Source organism: Pseudorasbora parva, chromosome 16 (genome assembly GCF_024679245.1).
Source record: "Pseudorasbora parva isolate DD20220531a chromosome 16, ASM2467924v1, whole genome shotgun sequence".
Lineage (NCBI taxonomy): Eukaryota > Metazoa > Chordata > Actinopteri > Cypriniformes > Gobionidae > Pseudorasbora > Pseudorasbora parva.
This window is the reverse complement of record NC_090187.1, coordinates 6,088,040-6,107,430: the sequence shown is the minus strand read 5'-3', so window position 1 is coordinate 6,107,430 and position 19,391 is coordinate 6,088,040. Positions and strand designations below refer to the sequence as shown.

The 19,391-nt window shown below is 37.6% G+C and overlaps 1 protein-coding gene across 1 annotated transcript; it reads left to right on the top strand.

The window, feature by feature from the left end:
* The first annotated feature begins 340 nt into the window (after positions 1 to 340).
* LOC137043151 (gastrula zinc finger protein XlCGF57.1-like) lies at positions 341 to 10,319 on the top strand. The gene is made up of 2 exons (XM_067419304.1): positions 341 to 657; positions 8,614 to 10,319. The coding sequence occupies exons 1-2, from the start codon at positions 573 to 575 to the stop codon at positions 9,861 to 9,863; spliced, it is 1,335 nt and encodes a 444-aa protein (XP_067275405.1). The 5' UTR covers positions 341 to 572; the 3' UTR covers positions 9,864 to 10,319.
* The last annotated feature ends 9,072 nt before the right edge of the window (positions 10,320 to 19,391 follow it).

The following is a 19,391-nucleotide window of genomic DNA, read 5'->3' as shown; positions in this document are numbered from 1 at the left end:
TTCCACTATAAACACCTGAATTTATTAATTTTTTTGTTTATGTATATACAATTTTGCCAGCAGTATAAATAAATTAACAATCTAATCAAGACCTTTGTTAACATTGTTTTCATAATATACAATAATATCCTTTATTGTAAAATAGCAGCCTATTTAATCTTTAGCTACTAAATTAAAGATACATTCTGCCAATTGCCTGCAAAAACGCGTATCTTGAAATTAATGATTTAACAGGCTAGACGGTATTCAAAATGTACTCTAGTCTAGGCTATTTAAAAATACCACGCCTTCAAAATGACGCATCGCCAAATGTCGCGTGACGTCATTAAAAGATGGCGGCAGAGATGCTGAACATTCCAGTCGCAGATATAAGTAGAGAAATCCAGTTTCTGGCTCTTTTTTATTCCTTACTTTAAAATGCATACGTTATTTTAACTGAGTTGTTACTTTTAGTGCGTAGTATGCGAGCTGGAAGTCGGCGTATGAACATCTGCAATATTCTAACTCTGAACGTAAACACACTTCCAAGCAAAGAGAAGCTGAAATCTTTTATATAACGCTACTACATAAAGATGGCCTTTATTAAAGAGGAGAGTGAAATCACAAGTTACCCAGAAGCAAGCAGAATGGAAAATGAAGATTCAAAGGATAAAATAGGTTGGTGTATATTTTGTATTTGATTCCTGATTATTATGAATATAACATTCATATAAAGTTTCAGAACTTGTATAAGAACTTGTGTCACTCAGTATGGGCTTGTTTGGGACAACGTGATGGTCTGTAGTTCATTAATTTAGCCTATATTTATAATAATTAAAGAATAAAATATATGTTGCTTACAGCTTGTAACAGGGCTTAAAGATGATAGAATGGTACTTGCCAGTGCTGTAGAACTGCTGTTTTAAAACGTGACTTACGGTGTCACAATATTAATGTATAAAGTTGTTTTTAATTATTACATTGTACTCATAGATTGTACTTAGACTAGACTAGACTATGATTATATAATATAAAGTAAACTGTGAGACAGTAATTGAATTCAGCTAAATATGAGGCTGTCCAATATTAATGTGGCGGTATAAAGACATATGCCCTAATGATGGTAAAATATGTTGGTAATAACAGTTTTATGTTAGATAATAGTTTATCAAACATATGTGTCTGTAAAATAAGAGTGTCTAAGAAATTCTCAGAAAAAAGACTGATCCTTACACAGCCAGAATGACAGTATAGCCAAATCAAATTTTGTTGCAATATTGTTACAATATTGTTTAACACTGTGAAGCTGCTTTGAAACAATCGTCATTGTAAAAGCGCTATATAAACAAAGTTGATTGATTGACACAACTTTTATGATCATAATAATGGGAGCTATATAGGTGCATTCTAGGATTGATTCAAAAGTCATACAGGCAACATAAAATATATATATTTTTCCACAATTTTCTTATGGTCCAGTAAACAAGGTAGGTAGGCTACGCAGTTATTGTGCAGTTAATTCTCATTTTGTTTTTCTGAAAGTTTTGGAATATGTTTCCACTCCCCAAATTTGTCACTACTAAAACACACACACACACACACACACACACACACACACACATTAAATTATATATATATATAATTTAATAAGACGGGATATCCTATTTTATTAAGACATTTTCACGTGTAAATTAATTACATTTTTAACAATATTTCATGTATAATAATTTGAGATTTATTTTATATTTAGTCTTTCTTAAAATTAATCATATACTGATTTTAAAATTAAGGATTCATTAGTATTAAAATACTTTGAACCTAACACTATCTTAAAATCTTAGCTGATAATTTAATATGCTTTATTTTTTGATGAAATATCCTGTTTCAGTCGTGATTGCACATTTCCGGTCGTGCCAGAAATGTTTTGGTGTGAATACATCACATTACACAATTTTTGCTTGCATATTAAAATTACTAGAAATGCTAAAATACTATTGATTTGCTTAACTGTACTAAAATTGAGTTTATTTCCCCCAAGTAAAAGATTAAGTGTTCCTTTTGTCACTACCAAAAACAATGATGTCACAAACGAGTTTCATTCAAAGTGTCGCTATGAACAACCTAAGATAACAGGGTACCTAAGATAACATGTAGGAAGAAAAAAAACACATTAAGCACAGAAGTGGACTTTTTGTTTGTTTGTTTTTTGTAATTGCGATTGCATTTTATTGAACGATTACATAATTGAGACATCTGTAGTTGTTATCACGATTGCAAATTCAATTAATTGTGCAGCCCTAACCTATAGTATCTATTCACCATGTAAAAAAAAAATATATATATATATATATATATATATATATATATATATATATATATATATATATATATATATATATATATATATATATATATATATATATATATATATATATATATATATATATATTTCAGTATTTTCTAGGGCTGGACCAGAATATTAATTCATTGGGTTGGTATTTGATTTTCAATTTTAGGATTCAAATTCAAATTAGGTTATGTTTTTTTTTTAACACACTTGGCATCCCACTCAACTGTTCTGATTCACACTTAAATATGTTTACGCTGTAAAATCTGGTGAAATACAAATTTCTTTTTTTTTTTTTACAATTAACTTATAGCCTAGCTGTTTTTAATAGGATGGACAGTTGAATGGGAACCCAACCTCGTTACTTAATAAATATATTTGCTGTTTCTTAGCCTAATTGTTCCCTGCAACTGGAGTATATTCTCTGCCTGAGCGCACAATTATGGTGATGATACACAGGGCAACTTTTTGAGCAATGTTACTAGGCAATGATGCCATCAACAGGCAAGCAGTTGAGACGCAGGGCCCATGACCGATCTAAAGTATCCAGATAGAAATTTGTTGCCCATTTCCAATGGGAAAGCTTGAATGGTGGGTTCATTAGCCTATTATTCTCAATGAAAAACACAACAACAAAACGGTACAATGACAAACTCCATTAAATAAGCACTTTTACATGTTGCTTTGAAACCAAATCTTTCACAATCATCTTGTCATTCAGCTCCTCACTCTCGCGATGAATGAGATCTGACTCCTGCTGTGGAGGTGCTGAGACTCTTGTTCGGTTCATGATGCACGTTCAGGTTAATCTGTTCTCCAACTGAACAATGATTTTTACTACAATAAAATATCAAAATTGATGGTGGGGCGGTGCCGCGGTGGGCAAGTGATGTAACTGGTGTCAGGCCTCAACACTAACATGGATTATTGAAAAAAAGCCTATCACCCCTTATTGTCAATCTGAATTAATTTGACCTGTGTGTTTTACATCACTAGTGCTGTGTCCGTTCTCAGAGCATATAAGCCTGCGCCGTTCTCCAGATTCCTGCCTTTATTTGAGATATGTTCAGCCCCTTTCCTCCAAAGCTTCGAATATTCAATGTTGATTACTACAGATACTTCTAAGCTCAAAAAATGGTATTCAGACATTGAAATTTAGGATTAGGGTTCGGGACTGCCACCTCCCAATTGAAAGTACCCATAATAAGGGCTGCACAATAATGACAAAAATCATAATTATCTAGTGTTCCCTTGAAATTGTTATTGCAGTTATTAAATACAATTATAGCCCTATTCGCATAGGATTAGTATTATCTGGGTCCCCTCATGTGATTTAGAAATTACCCACCCACATCTGATTTTCATGTGGCACATTCGCACGGGATAAGTGAAGCCTGTGATTTTACTCCAATTTACTTACATATCTCCTGAATATGACGTCAAGGCATTAACCTTGAATTTTGATGTGAACCCCCTCGCTTTGGATAGGCTATTGCTTTGAAATTTATTTTCGTTAGCTGTATGATATCATAAACTGAACAATGTTCCTTACCGCATGCTGCTATACGTGTCATACATCGCCATCTAAACAATCTTTTTCTTTTCGCTCTTCTGATGCTTTTCAGCTTTCTCTTTCTGCAAAATGTATATGGTGAAAAGCAATATGACCCAGCACCCAAAAAACACTCTATTCTGTGAAAGATAATAAAAAGGCGCACAGGAAACAAAAACCTTGAAGAAGAATTAAATATGATCCCATCAAATCACAGAGATGCTGATTCACGCGGGAATAATATTATCACAGGACCTTTGTGTTCAGTGAAATATGGTAGGTCATTTGTGGGGTAATTTTTACTTTACAATGGCCGGTTCGCATGGGATTGAGATCAGACAACCTCTACAATTATTACAAATCACACGAGTTCCCCAGATAATACTAGTCCCATGCCAAAAGGGCTTATGACAATTTATACGGAATTATGTTTTGAATAGCTTTATACCCTTGCCTGAAGCAACTGAATGCCATATTTGTCTGTGTATAATAAACAAGCTCTTCCTGAAAAACCTTTATTGCTTTTCTGTAGCATTAACCCTCAAATTTCAACTATACGTTGGTTTGGTTTCTTTTTTTAAATAAAAGAAATGTAAAAAAAAAAAAAAATGCATCCAATAATGGGGACTTTCACACCGGGTAGTTCTAGAAGCTTAGTTATAGGAACTAGGCATCAGGGTGATTCCCTGAGAACTAAATGTCCCCTCGGGTCATTTACCTGATCACACCGCCAGTAGGAACTCTGAAGTGACCTAAGCCACACTTATTGTTGTGACTTTTATTTTGATAGCACGGCGGACATCGCCAGAGTCTGTTCAATGTTCAATGTTCAATTTATTTATAAAGCACATACTAATACAACAAAAGTTGACCACAGTGCTGTACAAAGGCCAAATACTACATAATTATACAATCACATTCAACTTCAATTTCATTACATCACCACAGTTAAAAAATTAAAATAAAATTACATAGGAAAGCCCATAAGACAAAGCATAAACACCGCTAGCACACACTCATGTATGATCGAATGCCAAAGCAAAAAAATATGATTTCAGCTGTCGTTTAAACTCCCTAAGATCGGAGCACTGCCGGATGTAATGAGGTAACCCATTCCACAGCCTAGGACCACCAGCGGCAAAAGAGCGATCTCCCCTCATTTTCCGGTACGTCCGCGGGACCTCTAAGAGATTTAATGAATCAGAGCGTAACGATCTCTTTGGTTTCTTTACCTGGATCAGATTGGCTATGTATGTTGGAGCAGTACCATGTAAAGCTTTAAAAACAAATAGTAAAAGCTTAAAATTAATCCGATAGGAAACTGGCAACCAATGTAATTCTCTTAGTACAGGGGTAATGTGCTCATTTTTCCGAGTACCTGTCAGAAGTCTTGCGGCTGCGTTTTGAACCAACTGTAATTTGTCTAAACTTTTTTGTTGAACACCATAATATAGTGCATTTCCATAATCTAATCGTGAGAAAATAAAAGCATATATTATCTTTTCCAGGTCCTTCTGTGACACAAAGGACTTGATTTTAGCGATTAATCTTAAAAAAAAGAAACTAGTTTTAACGACTTCGTTTATCTGTTTTTCGAATTTTAATGCACTGTCACAAATTATACCTAAATTTTTTACCTGATGCATCCGAAAAGGTGAAAGCGCACCTAAGTCAATTTTGGATGTATCAAAGGACTCGGAAGGGCCAAATAAAACCAACTCTGTTTTTGTTTCGTTTAAACATAAAAAATTTGTGGACATCCACAGCTTAATCTCGTCAAAACATTCTACGAGTCTTTCTATAGCCAAAGAGGCAGTAGGCTTTAACGGAAGGTACAGCTGGGTGTCATCTGCATAAAAATGAAAAGTGATACCGTATTTCCTCATGATTTGACCTAACGGAAGCATATACAGTGAAAAAAATACTGGTGCTAAAACGGATCCTTGTGGAATACCGCATGATAGCAGTGCTGAAGTGGATGTAAATTCTCCCGTCTGAACAGAAAAAGTTCTGTTTTCAAAATAAGACTTAATCCATTTCAGACAATTTCCTCTAATCCCTACATGATTTTCTAGGCGTGATAGCAAAATGTTGTGGTCAATAGTATCAAACGCTGCTGACAGATCCAATAGTAAAAGTACAGTCACATCACCCTGGTCAGTAGCAATAAAAATGTCATTCAGTACTTTCAATAGAGCAGATTCTGTGCTATGTTGTTTTTTAAACCCTGACTGAAAGATTTCACCTATAGTATTATCATTGAGGAAGGATTCAAGCTGATTAAGAACTGTTTTCTCTAAAATCTTTGCTAAAAAAGGAAGCTTCGAAATAGGTCTATAGTTACACAGCACACTCGTGTCTAAGTTTGGTTTTTTTAACAAGGGATGTACTACAGCATGTTTACAATAAGTTGGAACAATTCCGGACTGTAGACTCTTATTAATTATAGTTAGTACAAATGGACCAATCAGCTCAATCACTTTCTTGAATAATGTTGTAGGAACAATATCTTGAGGGGAAGATGTCGTCTTAAGCTTACATATAATATCTAAAAGCAATGCTAGGGAAATAGGCTCAAAATCAGACAGCACAGCATGATTTACAACTGTATCTACAGGCATATATGAACACTGTTGTATATTCTTTCTAATGTCAGAAATACGCCCAACAAAAAATTCTAAAAGACCTTCACAAAGCTCCATTGATGTATCTCCAGGCGCCTCTAATGTCGGATTCAGAAAAGAGTCTATTGTTTTGAAAAGTACTCTTGAATTTTGATTTTTCTTAATAATATCTGCGAAATATCTAGACCTGGCAGTTTTTACAACCCGCTGGAATTTACCTAAGGAGTCTCTTAACATTTCATAAGAAATTTGTAATTTATCTCTCTTCCATTTGCGTTCACATCTTCTACACTGTCTTCGTAACAATTTCACCTCTTCATTGTACCATGGAGCAGACTTACTTTTTCTACATACCTGTCTCAAAGGGGCAATACAGTCTAATGTTTCTTTGCATACAGCATTAAAACTATTAACAGCTTCTTCTACATCAAGATGTGGAGATAAAAGATTCACTTGAGCACATTGTAACATCTCCATGAAAGATACATTAAAATCCAAATATGAATTAGGCATTAGTGGACGAAGCCATTTTTTGAGTGGACAAATTTCTTTCAGTTGGCAAGGAAGAGAGACAGAACATAAAACTGGGTTGTGGTCAGATAACAAAAAGTCATCAATGATAATGTCCTTAATATCTAAGCCAAGGGACAGAATCAAGTCCAGCGTGTGTCCCCGATTATGCGTAGGCCCCTTCACCATTTGTTGAAATCCAAAGGAGTCGATTAAATTTAAAAAATCTTTTGCTAGGAGGTTTGTTGGACAGCACACATGGATATTTAAATCCCCCATAACTAAAATTTTATCATATTTTAAAATAATATCTGCAAAGAGAGTAGCCAGTTCTGAAATACAGTCCTTATTTGCTCCTGGTGGTCGATAGATAACAGCACAGAGGATAGGTGTTGATATTTGGATTTCAAAAGTTTGCAGTTCAAAGCTTACAAACTGCTGAGACTTAATCAAAGTACAATTAAAAATATTTTTAAAAATAGAAGCCAGTCCTCCTCCCTTTCCTATTTGACGAGGAGAATTAAAAACTAAAAAATTATTCGGAACAGCTTCTCCCAAAACATACATATTGTCATTGTTCATCCAGGTTTCAGTGAGAAACACAAAGTCCAAATCCCGAGCTCTAACAAATTCATTTAGAATAAAAGACTTGTTTTTCAAAGAGCGCACATTCAACAAGCCCAACCTTAAAGCCGATCCGTCCCTACTTTCCGACGAGTGTACTTGATCCAATGGCACAAGGCGAAGATTCTGCACGTTGATCCCATTCCAACGGAGATGTAGAGCACGTCGAAAGTGGACCTGAGCAGGTTCCTCCGGCATAACGGGTCGAATCCACCGCAGCATTGTGCTCTCCGAACGCCTACACAACACCCGGCTGTCTTTCCAGCCCCACAACCGCAAATCTGCGAGCCGTGGTACTCCCGGAAGAGAGACCAGGTATGCCTTTAATTTCACCTGCCTTCCTCCTCGCTTTCCACGGCGACGCCGTCTTTTCGGCAAAGGGGGCCAAGGCTCGCGTTGCATCCACGTTGGAATCCTTAGTGGTGGTTTTGGGACATTAAAATTGAGTTCCTGCCGAGCTTCCTTAAACTGTTTCTCAAACATGTATCGGATATTTAAGAGTGTAGGGCGATCATACACCAGTGCAGAGCTAGACTCACGTATAAACAGCGTTATTAATAACGCAGAAGCCATAATAAAAAACAAACTAGACATGAACAGACGGCATGCCACTGACACCGGCGCCATCTTTTTAAAATATAGAAGTGTACTAATGCTCAGAGTCTGGGCACAGGGCGCTCACATTCTTCGTCTTGATTAGCTTACGATCTTTTAAACAGTCCTGTCTAATGTTATTAATATATTGGATATATATAAAGAAAGTACCCATTATATGTAAAATAAAATATCACTAGCTGAGCAGAAATATAGTTTTTCGCTTGCTTCCCTCAAAGTTATTTTTTTATTTTTTTTGTAAAAATCTAGCATCTAATATTAAGTAGTAAACATCTAAGATTTGAATGTTTTTTAAATGTGTTTTGGTTGTGGGACAGCAATTTGCACCACTTCTATTTACAAGTTTTTTAATTTATTTTTAGATCTAATGGAACTCAGAAAGGAATGTCAAGAACTGAATCAAGTGGAGGAGGAGCATCTGTATCAGAAACCTTATCATTTCACAAGTGGAGAAAATGATATGAGCCGCTCGCAAACCGAACAGGATTCCTCACAAACAATTACAGAAGCCAACAAATCTTTCGTCTGCCCTCAGTGTGGAAAGAGACTCACTACTAAAGGAAACCTTAAGGCACACATGAGAATTCACACTGGAGAAAATCCTTTCAACTGCACTCGGTGTGAGAAGAGTTTCCCATTTAAAGGAAGACTTGAAATGCACATGAGAAGCCACACTAAAGAAAAGCCGTTCACCTGCCCCCAGTGTGGAAACGCTTACCAATGTAAAACATACCTTAATAGGCACATGAGAATTCACAATGATAAGAACCCTTTTACCTGTGCGCAGTGTGGAAAGAGTTTTACTGCAAGACAAAACTTTAAACGTCACATGAGAATTCACACAGGAGAAAGGCCTTTCACATGTTCTCATTGTAGAAAGAGTTTCTCATGTAAACAATATCTTAAAAGGCACATGAAATTTCACACTGCAGAAAAGCCTTTCGCATGCTCCCAATGTGGACAAGGTTTCACAGTGAAAGCAAGCCTTAAGTATCACATGTCTATCCACACCGGAGAGAAACCGTTCACATGCCCTCAGTGTGGGAAGAGTTTTACACGTAGAGAAGCCTTTAAGACACACTTGAGAATACACACTGGAGAAAAACCGTACACGTGCCATCACTGCGAGGAGGGTTTCATACATAAAGCAAGACTTGAGACGCACATGAGAATCCACACTGGAAAAAAGCCTTTCACATGCCTCCAGTGCGGGAACGGTTTCACACGCAAAAGGACCTTTACTGCGCACATGAGAATTCACACAGGAGAGAAGCCATTTACATGCGAACAGTGTGGAGAGAGTTTTACAAATAAAGTAAGACTCAGTACTCACATCAAAATCCACACTGGAGAAAGGCCTTTCTCATGCCAGCAGTGTAAGAAGAGTTTCACACAGGCAAGAGGTCTTAGAAAACATGTGTGTGCTGACTCAATCTTGATTTGTAATCAGAGTGGCGTGAATTTCGCCGTATCGTCAGCCCTACCAACACACAACGATGTTCATGAAAACCAGCAGAAAGCACACATTGCTGTACTCATGTCTGCTTGGAAGGCGGGAAGATCTTTTCTGCCACCAGTGATTTGGAACGGCACCAAAGAATCCGTACTTTAAAAAGACCTTTCAAATGCTCATATTGTGAAAAGTGTTTCACACAGGAAGTCTGACAACACATGAGAGGCTGCACACCGGAGAAAAGCCATTCCACTGCACATCATGTGGCAAGAGTTTCAATCAGTCATATACACTAAAGATTCATGGGATGCATTGCTCAGATTTGTCGCAGTGAGAAGTGCATGTAGTCTGTGAGTACGTGTCGTGAATGGTGTGTTTGCTCTTGGGGATCAAATTTATTCCCCCCTCAACAGCGATCAGTGGATGAATATTTGAATGCTACCGATCCGAATTCTGACGTGATGCTGCTTAAATCATAATCACGTAGTGTTTGGTCATTGAGCAGAGAAGAACTGGCCCCCTGGCTAAGCCTCGTTATTCCAAAGGGTTTTTTTTTCTCCATTTTGTCATAGCTTGGATTTCTTGCCACTATTGACTCTCATTTGCTTAGTGGAGGGCACTTAAAGGGTTAGTTCACCCAAAAATGTAAACACTGACATTAATTCCTCACCCTCATGTTGTTACAAACCCTTCGTTCATTTTCGAAATGCAAAATTTTTTTTTTTTTTGATGAACTCTAAGAACTTTGTGACGCTTCCATAGACAGCAATTTATTTAACACTTTTAAGGCACAGAACAGTTGTAAAGACTGTGTTAAAATAGTCCATGTGACTCCAGTGGTTCAACATTTTCTTCTAGCCTGTGTCAGACTCTTATGCTGTTGACGTAGTGTGAACAGTGCAGCGCTTCCAGAACGCTGGCTTACCATTGGCCAGTGCTGTTCATGTGAGCACATCGACGCATGTGCACGAGTCGCTCTTCTGTAGAACTAGGAAGCGCTGCACTGTTTACACTACATCAACAGCACAAGAGTCTAATGCCTGGTTCAGACTACACGATATTAGCCAGAATTTGGCACGATCTGTTTGACGTATGGTGCCATAGGGATTCGTAAACGAAAAACAAAAGAATCGATCGTTTCATCTCGTATAGTGTGTCATACTATACGACAACCGAATCCGCGTCTGCGATAGTTCACGATGTCATGACAGAAAGACTAGCATGTTTAATTTTTTTTGCGGACCTTCACGACGGGTTCTGTCACGTGTGACGCTGACCAACCGGAGCACAGACAGTTTTCGTACACAGCTTTCAAACACGGCGAAACGCATGAGAGATGACGGAGCGGCTAACTTTAGGTGGAATTATAAAATGGAGGAAAGGTTCGTGGAGCTGTGGCAACAGTACTCCTGCCTGTACGATGTGTCATCGACGGACTACCACAACTAAATAAGAAACATGCTGGAGAACGATAGCGGAAGCCCTTCAGGAACCCGGTGAGGAACGTTACTGGAATGTAAGCTTAAAAGATGTTTTACAAATACGTTGTGGTGGCAAGCTTTTACTACTGGCTAATAACTAAATATTTATTATAAAAAGAACAATATTTTACCTCAAGTTCTCTTTTTGGAGGATTGACAGCCCATTATGTCCTCTTCCAGCAAACCAGGAACATGTCCTTTGTTGGATTTTTTTTATTTTTGCGCTCTTCTAAACATAAAACAGCCAAAACACGCTGCTTCGGACATTGTTTGTTTACGCTCTTGTTTCTGAAAGTCGATGACATCACGCGCGTCGTGACAACAAGCGATGATTGGTCGAGTAGCAACGTGTAGTCTGACATGTTTCTAGTCCAGGACACGACAGGATTTTAGCAGTAAAAATCGCGTAATCTGACACAGTAACTATCGTAACAGACAAAAATATCTTGTAGTCTGAACCAGGCATTAGGGTATTAAAGAGCATATTGCAGGTTAGAGACTCCAGTGAGTCAGTGTATAGAAAAATAATGTAGGACCTAGAATTTCTTTAAAATATACTTGTAAATACGCTAATAAGGCTTTTTGAGTCGTTTTTGTGAGAAAATTTTACTTCCGCATCTAAAAATGCGCAAACCGGAAGTGACATAATGAGAGGGAGTGCCGTGACTTTCAACCATAGGAAAACAATGGATCGCAATGGCAGTTCGGACGCTGAGGAAATTATAAATGTTTATTAATACTCATATGGCAGACCACACCCATGCAATTATGACACACAATAAGGGACAGGCCAGGATTAGACAGAACAACGATCAGAAGAGAGGATTTGAGTTGTTGTGTGAGGAGAAACAGTGGAAAACAGAGCAGGTGAGAGAGTCGGCTCATAACATTATACGCTAACACTGTGCTCAGATTACAATTCTTCGCAGATAATTATCATGTATCAGGCAATCGCAAAGCTGCTATTGGTCATCTAGGAGTATTGATACCAATAACAGAAACTAATAATAAGTTCAGACCATCTGGCTTAAGTCACACTCGCCGTCCACATTAGATGTTAAAGCCGGGCGCGGGGCGTAACGTTACCCGGTGCTGTTTTTGCTGAAATATGAGCTCGCAGACGATGTTTTTCCCTCGCGTGGACATTGTGGATGCTCGTATGGTCGTGGCTCGCAGCATGTGAGGAAAAACACGACGAGCCGAGCACGTTTCTCGCACCTCCCTCTCTCACGATATTTTTTAAACATACAAAATCAAAAAAAATCGGGAGTCGGCTTGATTTTCAGCATGGCTGGCCCCTATTGCCAAATCATGCACAACAATGTCACAGGCTAGATGTATGAGTATTTTTATGCTATAGCTCAGTTGCTGCAACCATTACAGTGCCTTTTTACACACACACACCATGACACACACACATACATACGCACGTGCGCCCTCACTCCCTCTCTGGTTGTTTCTGTTGAAATGGCTGCTGTTCTATGCTTTTCAACAAATCAATTTGCACACAACAATGTTTTCTATCTAAAGCTAGCAGCAACATTGAGTCTCTGGTTTGAGTCTTCAGTCTCTGTTTAACGCGAACGCTCGTGTATGTGTGTGTGTGTGTGTGTGTGTGTATGTGTGTTTGTTCGCCCGGATCGCCTCAGTTACGGTGCTCAGTTCACGCGGTTTCTCCGAGCTGATCGTCTGACGGATCCGCGACCGGCCGTCACACTCCGCCGCGGCCGAGCCACAGACAGTAGGCTATAACGTGTTATTGTGATCCTTTATTCACTCATTCTGTGTTATGGGTTTATTTTGTGCCGATTCACCGTCGATAGTGTGGGGATGTATGACGTTTTGAGTATGTATTTGAGTGATCGATATATATACGCTTGAATAAAATATTATCAGCACATAATTCCTGACTTTTTTTTAAAAGTGTGAGACTATGCATGTGTGTTTATGTAGTCTACATACTTTGTATTAATCAATGTTGAAATTGATTAATGTAAAAACAATAGCCAAGAAGCATTGCGTGTGAGTATTTAATCATTTAATATTATCCTTTAACTACATGAGTATTGCAATGTTAAACTTCATCATATCGCTGATAATCCGCGGTGTAAAGTGAACACACACACACACACCACGGCGTGTGTCAAAGCAGATGCAGAAGTACCGTCTCTTCACCTGCACAAAACGCCACATGCAGCTTTTCTAACTTTTTTTTTTAGGAAACCTGTGGACTCAATGTCCTGACAGGCTGGACACTATCATTTTCCATGACAATGATAAATTTAAATAGAAAAACTACCGAAAATACACTGATTACTACAGAGTACCAACCTATTCTGCACTGAGCCAATGCAGAGCTTGGCAGACGACTCCCTCTCGTGACGTAATATGACGCGATGTTGTAAAAAACTGCGGTTTTACAAACAGCCAACGAAACGGCCACTTTATCTGCTAAATTTGTGCTCTTATGTCTTTTAAAAACATTTTAAATCCTGCATTACCTTTTCATATGGCATTTTCATACAAGGTTATATGTTTATCTCAAAAAAAATTTAACCTGCAATATGCTCTTTAAGGGTATTGACAATAATTAATGACAGAATTTTTAAATTTTTGTGTGAACTAACCCTTTAAAGGGTTAGTTCACCCAAAAATGAAAATTATTTCATTAATTACTCACCCTCATGTCGTTGGACACCTGTAACACTTTCGTTCATCTTCAGAACACAAATGAAGATATTTTTGTTGAAAGCTGATGGCTGAGAAAGGCTTCAAAAAGGTCTCCATTGGCATTCAGTACATTTCAACTGACCTACTCACAAGACCCATAAAGGCACTAATGACTTCGTTACAAAGTCCATCTCACTACAGTGGCTGTACAATAATTTTACAATGCGACAAAAATAGTTATTGTGCGCACAAAAAAAAAAAAAAAAAAAATATAATCCACCAAATTATTGACGTGAACTCGCGAACGCATGCGCGAGAATATGACGCAGCTCCGCCGTTCGAATCAATAGCAAATACATGACCCGGAAGAGGAGGAGCGCCGGTATCGTGTGAGTTCCAGGTGAGTTCACGTCCAAGACCTACACGGAAGACAATATCTTGGCAGATAAAGTCATTATTTTGATTTTTTTTGCGCACAAAAACTGTTCTCGCCGTTTGGTACAATTATGTACAGCCACTATAGTGAGATGGACTTTGTAACGAAGTCATTAGTGCCTTTTATGGGTCTTGTGAGTGGGTCAGTTGAAATGTACTGAATGCCAATGGAGGCCTATCTGAAGCCTTTCTCAGCCATCAGCTTTCAACAAAAATATCTTCATTTGTGTTCTGAAGATGAACGAAGGTGTTACAGGTGTCCAACGACATGAGGGGGAGTAATTAATGAAATAATTTTCATTTTTGGGTGAACTAACCCTTTAATATTTATCAATATTATTGATTTGACTACACTGACGCTGTTGTATCTGAACTGATCTGGGTGATAAATCTGATGCTGAACTTCTTTATAGATAAAATGTAATGATCTTTACTACGGAACTGACTCTCTCTCTCAAAACACTTCAAAAGGTTTCACAGCTAGCCGAATTAAGGAAAAGTGAAAATGATTCAGATCAGCGTACCATCGTATTTTAGAGGGCCCTCACAAAAATTCTAGAAATATTACAACTGAGAATGACTGCAGGAGCCACTGTTTTAGGTTGGAGGTGAAGTCCCAGGCTGACTCCAGTGTAGGCTAGTACCGGTTTGTTTGGTTGGTTGTTGTTTTTTTACAGCAAATTGTGTTATTGTGTTTTGTGATTATTTTCTGAGATATTTAACTGTATGTCAAGAGCCACTTTGCATTGCTCTAAAAACAGGGTTTTTTCTGGCATGTTAAATAAATTAGCATTTGACGAACCCGCCATGATTGTTTTTTCTCATAACAACAGAACTTAAAATACTTTGTCTTTTTTGTTTATATAGATTAAGTAATCAAAACTGTAAAGGATACACTCACAATAACAACAATACGTTGTACTTTTATAAAATAGAGAAAACAAAAATGCACTTTCTGCCATCTCTAAATGTAGATATAGAAAATAAAGAAAGCTTCAAATGTAAAATTTAACAATTAACAAATGTTCTTAATGTAATCCATGAAAACAAGATCAAATGTAGATGCGGGAGGGCTTCCCAATGAGGAAAGGACAAAGCATAACAGTGAAAATCTAATGTTGATGAATTAAAACCTTCAAAATGTTCAGAATTTTTTTTTATTTGTTTGGGTCCAGCGGCACAAAGATATTACGCAGCACCTGAAAATAGGCTAACTTCCGTAAACATAACCAACGTGACACCCTGCTGGCACAGAGAGTGTGTTCAGGAGCCATATCGGCCTAGAAAAACTTTTTTTTTTTTTCGTGACTACAGAAGAGTCAAATTTTAAAATGTTGGTCATTTTTGAGCAAGATGCTATCGGTCTAATTAGGTTCAATGATTTATGCTAAAAGTGCTACTGCCAGATCCGGAGATCAAATAGATCCAAAAACGGTAAAACTCTAGGAGGTGCAGTTCTTGAGAGAACCTTTGATTATTTACCATGGTCTCAGCCTATGAATCTAAACCTTTTTTATATGATGACCATACAAAAAAAATATGGTTATTTGGATGGGTGTGACATTTCCCGGTCTGAAATTGTGTCCCAGTGCAGCCTTGGTTTAACCATTTAATAAATTATAACCGTTATCAAAGGAAATCTCACCGGGTGACCTTCATATCAGCATTTTCTGTCTGTAGCCAAAGTTTTGTTAAACGGCTGTAATGCTGTCAGAATGAAAGCACAAATGTAGTGTAGACCTTCTATATCCATATGTAGACTGTACGATAATGAGAATATGGATGCGGTCGTGTAGTAGGCCAACTTGGCATGCCCATTTTGCAAGTGGAGCTTGAGGTAAGTAGTTTCAGTGCCATGTTGCTACAACACTTAAGTTGGTTGTGTGTGTCAAAGAAACATCCACATGGATGGTAGGACCATCAATGGGTCATCAATGTAGTAGAAATGTGAAATTATTTGTGAATTTTGTGCCTTCTAGACTGAGAAAAGACAGAAAATGCATTTTTGTCTCATGGGGATGAAAGACTACAATTCCCAGAATGCTTCGCTGCCCTGTGAGGCCATTCCCAAAGCCACCGCTACTGGATTACTGTGTCTGAGTTGGAGAAGACACTACAATTAAAAACTGAACGTGTCTGTTCAATATAATGAGTGAGTCACCGCGCGAGTCTCACAGCACTGAGCACTAACTGCAGGAGTCAGATAAATGAGCTGATGAGCTCGTGATGAGAGCTGAGGTAATCACGACTACACTCACGGCATACATTCACAACGCGAGTTCAGTCTGGCGCGTTTCAGTTCATGCCTTTGAAAGCTTAACTTTCATAGAAATTAATTTGAGAAGTTAAAACACTTACATTGCTCACCATAGCTCCGTTTAAATGAGTGCCTGTAGCTGCGAGCTGAGCTGTGAGTGTGATCTCCATCCCCCATGAGCGGGTTCAAAACATGCGGAAATGGCTCCCTCTGCTGGCTGTAGTCTTTAGCCTTTGGCCAAACATTCCTCCTATGATGCAAATATCGTCAATTTGCATCATAGGAGGAATTTTTCCAGAAATAAAATGCATAAATCTCTTGTCTCAGGGGGATATGAGGGGGGAAAGCACAATCATTTGAATATACTTCAAGGTTTCTACTGATAGAAAGCCATATGCTATCGCTGAAGTAACCCTTTAAATGATTACAATATTATGTTTTGGAATGTTGTGAAGTAAAAGTTTCCCAAAGAAGAACACTGATAAAGTGAAAAACAAAATTATTTGGAAAGTAAAAATACTTCAATACTGTCCGCCTCTGGTTAATCCGTTGGGTTGGTTTCACACCAGCCCCAGAGTTTGTTTGCAATCGGGCCGAGACCACCTTATTCATGCTGTCTCAGAACGATTGTTTTGGAGCGGATCCGAATGTGATTACTGTGTTCACATATGCCTAAACAGGCGAAAACCAATAGAGAAAACGCATCAGGTTGCGAAACAAATGCTCAGGAAAGCTCCCTCAGTGTTTGTACAGCCTTGCATTTTTATGTTTATTCAACATGAAATGATATTTGAGTTGACGAAACTTAATTTTAAGGCAGCATGAACACTTTAAGTTAATTTCTCCATCTAATCTAATGGAGTTTTTGTTCTTTGCCACTGTCGCCTTAGGCTTGCTCAGTTGGGATTTAAAAGGCAATTAATATGATAAACTGATGAACTTCGCACTGTTATTTGACTGAACTGACTTGATCTGCATAATGATGTCTTCTGTAGAGCTGGTTTAAAGCTAAAAATTGATTTGTTTTTATAATTGATTAATTTTGACAACATTAGTGATATGTTCACGTTTATTATTACTGTGAAGTTGCTTTCATACAACCATTAAAACGCTATAAACTGTAAATATGCATTTAGTAATTCATACTTTTTTATAGATTTTTTTTCCCCTTATTAAATATTTATGATGATTATTGAAAATACACTATTTACAACTTCAGTTTTCAATTTTACCACTGAAATCTTAAGAACAGATTAGAATATTTGCTAAGGAATACCAACTCTTTCCTTGTAAGAAAACTAAATAAAACAACATAATTTAAATAATTTTGATTATTTTACATGACAAAATCTTTTATTAATATTTATTTTAATGAGTGTAGACTAATGTGAGGCTGCAATAACAACTTTGAAAATAATCAAGCAGTCTGAGTACTTTCTAAATTTACTGTATACATTTAACAGAAAGACTAATAAATATAAAAAAAAACATTATTTGCTTTCAGTGAACGACTTTACTTTACTTTAGGAAAGTCCTTTGAGAATGTTCCCAAAAGAAGATTTTATCAGATTTAACTGGAGGCCTTTTTGTTCATTTTTGAGGGATTTCTTCAGCAGTTTATATGGTTATAGATATCAGAATCTGATTACTAAAAGCACTCTCACATACAAGAAATAAATAAACCCAAAATAGAAATTTCCATGGCGACACAGAGTTTGGTTTAATGAACTGTCCCTAATAGCTTCCTGTTTATGACTAACCGATTTGTACATACAATTCTCTACCCGGCCTCAGACATCCTTTCTGCCATCTTACTCAGTGATCAGCACATGCCTTCCACATTACAGGCGGTGTCACTCTGCCACTGAAACCACTAGTGCTGTGGACATACTGTGAGATTTTAAAGGCGCTTATGATAATGATGGCCCACTGACAGGCCTTATTCTGGCAGTGAAGCGCCAACACCTGTTCTATACTTCACTGGCAATATGAACTGTCTGTTCAAGAGTAAAGAGCTTTGTTCTGCACTCATCCCTGGCCGAGTGAAAGAGAGAAATCCTTAAGAGTGGGAAGACTGGTGTGTGTTTTTGTGCTCTGTCTTTATTTACCACTGAAACACAGCCATCCATGCACACTCAATACCTTGTATTACAGCTTTAACCGTGGTGAAATCATGACTTACTGCTTCTATGAAATGGCAAAAAAACACAAATGTTCATGAATTATTTATGTTTCATAATAATATACAAAAACGAACAGAGATCTGGTCATGTAGTGTCTGTAACATGCTTATATATATTAGACAGCTCTGGACAAAATTAAGAGACCACTGCACTCTAAAACAAATAGGTGCTATTTGGCACTAAAAATGGATATTGGCTTGTTATCATAGGAGAACGAACCACTTTCGTGCCAAAAAGCACTATATCTTTAAAGGGGCTCTACAGCACCTTGGTCAAATGGTGCTATGTATTCAGAACCTATAAGAGATGCCATATCGCATTTGTTTCTTCCTCAATAATGCTAAATGGCACCAACAGTAGTTCTTTGGCATGTGAAGAATTTTTAAAGGGGCTTGAAAGGTTCGTTGTACGGCAGTGGTGCTATATAGCACCTTTAGCACCCCAAAGAACCACTGAAAAACCACTAAAGAACCATACAGGGGCTTAACTGGTTCTGTATATGGTAACGGTGCTATATAGCATCCCAGTCATCCCAAAGAACTGGTAAAGTACCACTGAAGAACCACTGAATCACCAAGATTTGGTGCTATACAACACTTAAAGTGGTTCCCCTATAATTACAAGCCAAAGAACAACTTTTAGTACTATATAGCACTGTTTT